The 10,001-nt window shown below is 35.2% G+C and overlaps 1 protein-coding gene across 1 annotated transcript in view; it reads right to left on the bottom strand.

Annotated features, from left to right (window-relative positions):
• Positions 1–5,931: 5,931 nt before the first annotated feature.
• dhx33 (DEAH (Asp-Glu-Ala-His) box polypeptide 33) overlaps positions 5,932–10,001 on the bottom strand; it is a gene marked incomplete at its 5' end in the record, with an annotated part of 30,006 nt that continues 25,936 nt past the window's right edge. The window contains one exon of the mRNA XM_016280608.1: positions 5,932–5,943. Within this exon, the coding sequence (XP_016136094.1) occupies positions 5,941–5,943 (3 nt within the window). The remainder of the gene's footprint in view (positions 5,944–10,001) is intronic.

Below are 10,001 nucleotides of genomic sequence, written 5' to 3'. Positions count from 1 at the left end.
ATCTAAATATCCAAATTCACAGCATCTACTAAGACGCATCTAAAGTTAAAGAAAACTAAACTTTTGAAGAAGTTATTGACAGAAAATGAGCTACAAGACAAAACTACACCGCAAAATGTGATTGATTGAATCAGTATTTCTGTCTCGTTTTTCAAGTACAAACATCTAAACATTCTTAAATCAGGATAGATTTACCAAAATTACATTAGATATCCTGTCTATTTCTTTCTTGGATTAGAGGGGGAAAAATCAAGAGATATCTGCCAATTGAGCCAGAAAAATAAACTTAAAATCAACTTTTTCTGACCTCATTAGAAGATATTTGTTCTTGTTTTATGCAAAAACTCAGTTTTGATCAGTTTCTCAGAAAACAAGGCTGCTAACTTAGCATCGGAAGTAAATTTATCTTGATTTAAGAATATTTATATATTTCTACTCTCACTTTTGCAGTGCAGAACATTCTAATTAGTCAATAGATTTCAATTGAACTGCCTTGGTTTGCAGTTGCATTCATATATGATCGGTTACAGTGCTGCGGAAGATAACACTGCAAAGAGACTGGAGTAGAACTAAATGAAAGGCTGGACCTGGCACTCGTCATTTCTGCTAATTGAGTTTTGACACACACTGGATGTTGTGTTCAGATGTGAAACAGTATGCAGTGATAAATGTTCCAAATACTAGTATGCTACACTGTTGTCACATGACCTCGGCATGTTGCGTCTTTGGAAAAAAAACGATTATTTCGCATTTTCACAATTCGGTTTTGTGTGAAAACGTCTTTGATTTTGGCAGTTTCTGCAGGTCTTATAAAGTCTTTATACACCCTTCCACATTAAACCGGAGGAGAAAGTCTTCAATTCATGAAGTCGTGGCATTAAATGTTGCATGCAGTGCATGTTTGTCTTAATTTCCAGTACAAATGTCTAAACATCCTTGAATCAAGATACATTTGCTTGAGATGCAAAATGAAGAGACCAAGTCTTGGTTTCTGAGAAACTGAACACAATGAAGTCTATGCTTAAAAGAACAAATATCGGTCAATGAAAACTTTTGCATTTGTATTAAGGTTGACTTTTTTAGGCCCAGTGGCAGATATTTGTTCGTTTTAATCATAAAATAACTTTTCATCAGTTTATCAGAAAACAAGGCTTCTTATATATATATATATTATTTTAAGGGTCTAGATATTTGCACTAGAAAACAAGACAAAAATACTGAGGGGCTTTTTCCAGTGCAATATTTCCATATTGTAGTGGTTGAAAACATTTTTTTTCTGCATAGTGCATTCTTCATAAATAGTGCTGTGAGAAGAGTAATACCGTAGTATGTTATTCCAAACACAGCGTATGTCAATTCTCAACACAATATGTGAGCCTGGAGCACAAAAGCAGTGTTAAGTCGCTGGGGGATATTTGTAGCAATAGCCAACAATACATTGTATGGGTCAAAATTATAGATTTTTCTTTTATGCCAAAAACCATGTTCCATGAACATATTTTGTTAATTTCCTGCTGTAAATGTATCAAAACTTAATTTTTGATTAGTAATATGCATTGCTAAGGACTTCATTTGAACAACTTTAAAGATGATTTTCTCAATATTTAGATTTTTTTGCACCCTCAGATTCCAGAACATCTGACTAGGATAAGATGATGCATAGATAGTAGTAAGCATGATCCTTTAAGTTAACATTTAAAGGGACAGTTGATAAATATCAATTTTTAAAAACTGACCCTTATGACTGGTTTTGTGCTCCAGGGTCACATATAGCCAATGGTTTCGCTCATGAGGGCAAACGACAGAAGGGCTCAGAGGTCTGGGGGAATGTTTTAATGGCAGATCAAATCCACACAACAATGACACGCGTTCATGTTCACTGCAGTGTCTCCTCCAGCTGATTCCCAGACACAGAAGTCCTCCGACGTCCTTTTCCCAAACACCTCATCCATGTAAGAAAATACAGCATTTTTTTACTCATATTTGGCAAATACAGAAGCAAAACCGAAACACAGTTTATTCTCCACAAACAAAAATACCCCAAAAAGGTACGATTGGAAATAAAAAACGAGGCCAAACATGAAATCTCCAATCCATCGGTTTCTCATGTCTGTTCATCTACTAAAATAGCTAGAACGTTAACAGTCTGTACATCTGCAGGGGCTCGAGACGCCCCGATAATTACATCAGAACTAAAAAAAACAAACAATGCTATCGGAAACTCACATTGACAGAGGTGGTCTTTGCAAAAAAATATTTAAGAGTCTAAACTAATCAGAAGTAATACAAGAAGAGTGAAGGAACATCCAAACCGCTTCGAGAGACATCTGGATTTAGGTTTACAGTTTTTGCATTTTAAAAGGTTGTGAGACAATAACACCGCAGGTATTTCAGTGGTCACCAATCTCAGTCGTAACTCACCCATATAGAGGCAAGCGGATAGACTTAACCAAACCGGTTTGAATCAGGCTGCAAAGTTACTCCAAAGGACATACAGAAGGCACTTTTAATGAATTTAACGTTGTGAAGGCAACCCCTTTTCATTATTTTTGGGGGATCTTGTCATTCCTTGTCATTTGAATTGGATATCAATTTAATATGCAATAAAACATTGGGTCCCCCCCCCCAAAAGCCTTAGATGTCATCTTGTTTAAAGTCAACATAACGACTTACTTTCTTAATGCACTGGGAAAAAAAATTATTCTCACTGAGTATTTTGTCTTAATTTCAAGATGTACTTAAATCAAGATATTTACTTTAGAAGCAAAATTAGTCTTTTGTTTTCTGAACAAAGTACCAAAATTAAATAAGTGTTTGCTTAAAACGAGAAAAATGTCTGCCAATGGGATCAGAAAATTAAACTTGATATTTTTTCTTGTTTTAAGCAAAAACATTTAATTTTGAAACCCTTTTTCAGAAAACAATATCTAATGTCATGTTGCTTTTAGTAAATGTATCTTGATTTATGAAAGTTCAGATATTAGTACTGGAAAACAAGACAAAAATACTGAGTAATGAAATCATTTTTTGCAGTGAACACCTTCCTGCTCTTTAACAATCCACATTATTACAATTTTCTTGTAATACTTGATACTCACATAAAACGACTTTTAAGATCATGTTGCTTAGGTTATTGGTTAATAAAACATATTTACACAATCAGATCCTTTTCACAATAAATATCCAGTTGCACAAAGTAAAAAGGGTTGCAAACTGTTTCACGTTGAGTTTAATTGGAGAAATTACCTTTGTGGCATCATAATTAGTCTGTGTGCAATATATAAAACCAACAGAACTCACACGCAACTAATGAACCAAAGAGATATTCTTTATCAAAGTTAAGACTCTGCCACGCCCCCCTAAAACGGCTCGTTCTAACACGCCCCCACATATCTACCTCACTATGTGGAAAATTTGCATAATGTGGCCCAAATGTGCACGCAAAGAAAGAAGGCGTGGTTTCAGTAACCGCAAGATATTTGCACTAGAAAACAAGACAAAAATACTGAGGGGCTTTTTCCAGTGCAATATTTCCATATTGTAGTGGTTGAAAACATTTTTTTTCTGCATAGTGCATTCTTCATAAATAGTGCTGTGAGAAGAGTAATACCGTAGTATGTTATTCCAAACACAGCGTATGTCAATTCTCAACACAATATGTGAGCCTGGAGCACAAAAGCAGTGTTAAGTCGCTGGGGGATATTTGTAGCAATAGCCAACAATACATTGTATGGGTCAAAATTATAGATTTTTCTTTTATGCCAAAAACCATGTTCCATGAACATATTTTGTTAATTTCCTGCTGTAAATGTATCAAAACTTAATTTTTGATTAGTAATATGCATTGCTAAGGACTTCATTTGAACAACTTTAAAGATGATTTTCTCAATATTTAGATTTTTTTGCACCCTCAGATTCCAGATTTTCAAATATTGTCCTATCCTAACAAACCATACATCAATGGAAAGCTGATTTATTCAGCTTCCAGATGATGCATAAATATCAATTTTAAAAAACTGACCCTTATGACTGGTTTTGTGCTCCAGGGTCACATATAGCCAATGGTTTCTCTCATGAGGTCAAAGGACAGAAGGGCTCAGAGGTCTGGGGGAATGTTTTAATGGCAGATCAAATCCACACAACAATGACACGCGTTCATGTTCACTGCAGTGTCTCCTCCAGCTGATTCCCAGACACAGAAGTCCTCCGACGTCCTTTTCCCAAACACCTCATCCATGTAAGAAAATACAGCATTTTTTTACTCATATTTGGCAAATACAGAAGCAAAACCGAAACACAGTTTATTCTCCACAAACAAAAATACCCCAAAAAGGTACGATTGGAAATAAAAAACGAGGCCAAACATGAAATCTCCAATCCATCGGTTTCTCATGTCTGTTCATCTACTAAAATAGCTAGAACGTTAACAGTCTGTACATCTGCAGGGTCTCGAGACGCCCCGATAATTACATCAGAACTAAAAAAAACAAACAATGCTATCGGAAACTCACATTGACAGAGGTGGTCTTTGCAAAATATTTAAGAGTCTAAACTAGATGAGTGAAGGAACATCCAAACCGCTTCGAGACATCTGGATTTAGGTTTACAGTTTTTGCATTTTAAAAGGTTGTGAGACAATAACACCGCAGGTATTTCAGTGGTCACCAATCTCAGTCGTAACTCACCCATATAGAGGCAAGCAGATAGACTTAACCAAACCGGTTTGAATCAGGCTGCAAAGTTACTCCAAAGGACATACAGAAGGCACTTTTAATGAATTTAACGTTGTGAAGGCAACCCCTTTTCATTATTTTTGGGGGATCTTGTCATTCCTTGTCATTTGAATTGGATATCAATTTAATATGCAATAAAACATTGGGTCCCCCCCCCCAAAAGCCTTAGATGTCATCTTGTTTAAAGTCAACATAACGACTTACTTTCTTAATGCACTGGGGAAAAAATTATTCTCACTGAGTATTTTGTCTTAATTTCAAGATGTACTTAAATCAAGATATTTACTTTAGAAGCAAAATTAGTCTTTTGTTTTCTGAACAAAGTACCAAAATTAAATAAGTGTTTGCTTAAAACGAGAAAAATGTCTGCCAATGGGATCAGAAAATTAAACTTGATATTTTTTCTTGTTTTAAGCAAAAACATTTAATTTTGAAACCCTTTTTCAGAAAACAATATCTAATGTCATGTTGCTTTTAGTAAATGTATCTTGATTTATGAAAGTTCAGATATTAGTACTGGAAAACAAGACAAAAATACTGAGTAATGAAATCATTTTTTGCAGTGAACACCTTCCTGCTCTTTAACAATCCACATTATTACAATTTTCTTGTAATACTTGATACTCACATAAAACGACTTTTAAGATCATGTTGCTTAGGTTATTGGTTAATAAAACATATTTACACAATCAGATCCTTTTCACAATAAATATCCAGTTGCACAAAGTAAAAAGGGTTGCAAACTGTTTCACGTTGAGTTTAATTGGAGAAATTACCTTTGTGGCATCATAATTAGTCTGTGTGCAATATATAAAACCAACAGAACTCACACGCAACTAATGTACAGATCACATCAACTCCTGTAGAATTGAGCTGCGAAACTCTAACCACCTTTCGATTTGTTCGCAAGCTTGGCTGAAAACACGCTACAAACACAGACAAAGACGGCAACCACAAGCTGTGCTTCACAAAGCATCACCATCTAAAGAAAGGTCAATAAATTAAACCAACCGGTCAAGGAATAACTTAACGTCACCAACAGAGTAGAAACCATTTCTAAACTGTTGTGACTGAAAACAAGACTGTGAGGGGCAAACTTAGAGATTCACGTCTGATGTTTTCCAGTAAACGACGTCTTTTCAATGTTTCGTCAACTGAACAATCGACGCCAACTTACAATCTCGCTTTCATTCACGTTGCTTCATGTTCACTACACCAATTCAATTAGTTTCTCTTGACTTTAACAACTCGTCACATGTTCCAGTAGCTCCTATCATCTACACGAAGCACACCTGATGGCCATTCGAAGACTGAAACTAGCTCAACATCACTAGAAAATGACGCAATACTGGATTGGAGAGTGAACTGTGAGAATTGTGAACTGACAAAATAATGACTTTCAATGTCTAACACAACAGTGCAAGTACTGATATAAAACAAACTCTTAAAAATAAAGCTTTCAAATGGGGGTTTTCGCAGCAATTCCATAGAAGAACCATTTTTGGTTCCCCAAAGAACTTTTCAATAACGTTTTTTCTTAGTGTGAAGACATTTTTTGTATTTTAAAGAACCTTTAGCGGAAATGGAATGTTAAAGGTTCTTTAAGGAACCATCAACGACCCTTTATTTTTCAGTTTATCAGTAATATCGTGGATCTAAACGCATACACTGAAAGATCTGATGCATTTTGACTCCAAACACACTTAAAGATGGACTAAAACTGGCAGGTTTGGACTTTTCTGTTGCATCCGTCGACATCAAAACAGCTCGAGACAAACACTGAGAGGTAGAGGTGAAGGGGATCAAGAACTTGTAATTTCATGGGAAGGTCAAGGCGACGGCAGGTTGAGGGGTTTCTGGGTAACAGAAGTGGGGTAAATGACATAACAGCAGTACAGTAGATGCAACTCAAAATATTCACGTGAAAATCAACTAAAGACATAAATTATCAACTGTAGCTTTGAGTATGATGAACATTGACAGTATGAACTTAAAAACAAGCACGAAGAATGGAAACCTGGGAGAGGGCAAAACCTCTCTTCTATAAGGAACATTAGTGTACTTATGAAACCAAAAATTTAAAGTAGTTTAAAGTTGATGTCTGACATCTCCAGGAACACACTGAAAACATCCCAAATGATCTTTTCAATCGGAATTTGTTGGAATTAACAAAATTATGAGTTTTTTAACAATACATTTCTTTCTCCATGGAGAAATGTAGCATTCCATCACTTGCTCAGCAGTGGATCCTCTGCAGTGAATGGGTGCCGTCAAAGAGCTGATAAAACTTCACAATAATCCACAAGCTTTTGTCTTCTCCAGATGTTAACTGATGGACTGGAGTGCTGTGGATTATCGTGATGTGTTTATCAGCTGTTTGGACTCTCATTCTGACGGCACCCATTCACTGCAGAGCATCCATTGCTGAGACACTGATGCAATGCTACATTTCTACAAATCTGATGAAGAAACAAACTCATCTACATCCTGGATGGCCTGAAGGTGAGCAATTTAAATTTTTCGCTTAGTATTTCCCTTAAGACCAAACCCGATTTGGTGTTATGAGCGCTGACGGCGAAATAAATCATTTTTGAGTCTAACAACATTACAACTTCATCTCAATTACAGTAATTCCAACACAACAAATGCAGCGTTTAATCTGGATCAAGACTCCCTTAGGATGAGTAAGACGCTAAAACACTTGCACAAAGAATAACCCGCACAATCGCTGTTGAAAGCACTCATTGGAAGTGAAGGACATGCCGTAGATTGGGACTTTTTAATGTTTCAACGGTAAAACACAAACTAGTCTGGAATATTGCTTTGCGGCAGCTATTTACAGAACTGCAAAACAAACGAATAAAAAAAAAAAAAGTAGTCACAGACAAATCTGATCTACACACATACAGCTCACATTCTTCCATGTTTTATGAGTGGTCCTCTTCCAAAACAATAAAAAAAAAACAAAAAAAATCTGTAAACATAAAAAAAATTACACTTTGTTTTCAATAGTAATCCGTCGTTTTTGTGGAATCATCTCTGCGAGCGGTACATTAGCCTCATGATCATTCGTGTTTACCCTTTATAACCCTTAAATTCCGTCCCGCTGGAATCAGCTGCTCCCAAAGAGCAACGACTTTCCCAGTGGATTCAAGTAAACAGAATTTCTCACATAGTTTTCTTCCTCAGGGAAAGGACACCCTCTTCTGTTTGTTTCGTAAGTGCTTTCTGATCGCTCTCTCTCTCGATCAAAGCGCAAACCTCATTTTCATCTCAGGGAACAAAGAAAACCAACGAGAAATCAAAGCGGACAAAGATTTGTGTTTCTGTTCTCCAATCCTGGCTTGCAATGCAATAAACCTGTGATCTGTGGCCCCTAAAGATACGGGTTTTCTTTCCTTGTTTAATTTTTTGTTTCGTTTACATAACAGTGCAGACAAGGACAGAACTATCTGAGATTCGGGTCATGGAGATAAATAACATAAATGAGGGATACGGCAAGGTTTCAGAAATTAAAAACAGCTTCAAGTGTCTGTTGGTTCAAGGCTAGACAGATGGGATCTGTTCCAAAACCTAGTGTGCAGACAGCAGCCTTTAAAGACCCCGTCTAAATTAAATGGAAGGTGATAAGAGAATTATATACACATATATATATACACATATACATATATATATATATATATATATATATATATATATATATTAGGGCTGTCAGTTTAACATGTTAACTTAATTAGTTATGAAAAAAGCACACGATTGAAATATTTTAATGCCATTAATGCACTGGCCCCGCCCCAGACCTGTACATTATCTTACATTTCATACAGTTGACTGTCGACAAATATGATGCAGGGCATCAACTCCATAAATGCAGTTATGCCCTAAAAATTCAAGATATTGGGAAAAAAATTCCCGTTTTTGTTTCATATTTATATCATATGATAAGCGATATCACACCAGCAGCGAGAGCAATATCACACGAGTGCTGTTTTTATCACGAAGAACACGAGTGCAATTGTGATTTTATACAACAGTTCAGTAAATAAGAAGTTAATATTGTGCAAAATTTAAACACAATATTGTGCGTTTTGTTCAATTTTGCCAAAGAAAATATTACCTCTAAAGCCACAGCAGAATTGTTTCGCATCTCCGAGCAACACAGCGGTGTTTAGTTTCTAAATGAATCCACATTTTGAACGAATCGTGTGAATCAATGATTCAGTAGCCCATTCATAGAGAGAGCCGTTTACTGAATTCCTGAATGAATCAGCCGTTTGAACGAATCGACTCATAAAGACATTTACCGCCACCTGCTGGTAGTTTTAGTTTCTTCTTTAGAGCATCATTTCATTTATTAAAAAAACAAACAAACAAACAAAAACATTAAAGGGATAGTTCACCAAAAATAAATAAATAAATTCTGTCATCATTTACTCACCCTCATGTTGTTTCAAACCTGAATGATTTACTTTCTTTTGCACATAAAATAAGGTATTTTGAATACTGTTGGTAACTAAGCTGTTTTGTCACTAGTGAATTTCATTGCATGAACAAAAAATACTGAGATGTTTCTCGAATTATCTTCTTTTATGTTCCATACTTTATGTTAGGCCATTGTAGCCTAAACATTTAACACAATAATAGATTGAAATTATCTTTTGGGGGTATTTTCACAGCCAAATTTAGTTTCATCTTATTAATTACAGCACCCTGTAATTAATAAGATGAAAAATGTTAATCGACTGACAGCCCTAACACATATACACACACACATACACATATACACACACACATACATACATACATATATATATATATATATATATATATATATATACACACACAGATTTCATAGGGTCCTATTACTGTTAAAAGTATTAAATCATTAAAGGTGAACAGGATAAGTTTAACTAATAGATAACGCCATACTTTCCCAGTTGATTAATCACATTAAACAATCTGTTTTGCATTACAGGTTTTTCTGAAATGTTATGCTTAAATTTGCAAATGAGGCATCGTATAATTAAAGATGCACTAATTTGAATACATTTCCAGAACAGAAGTCTGAACAATGTATAAACTCAGGTTCAAAATTCTGGTCTCATTTAGTTAAAAAATGTTTTTAAGGAATAAAATGTTACATAAATCAGTGTGAATGAAATATAAACAAACCCATCAGTAAAAACCTTCAGTATATAGATAGGAATAAAACTGTTAAGTTTGGTGTATGTACAGTGGGGAAAAAAAGTATTTAGTCAGCCACCAATT

Source organism: Sinocyclocheilus grahami, unplaced genomic scaffold, assembly GCF_001515645.1.
Source record: "Sinocyclocheilus grahami isolate Dianchi unplaced genomic scaffold, SAMN03320097.WGS_v1.1 scaffold142.1, whole genome shotgun sequence".
Lineage (NCBI taxonomy): Eukaryota > Metazoa > Chordata > Actinopteri > Cypriniformes > Cyprinidae > Sinocyclocheilus > Sinocyclocheilus grahami.
This window is presented reverse-complemented; position numbering and strand designations above follow the sequence as displayed.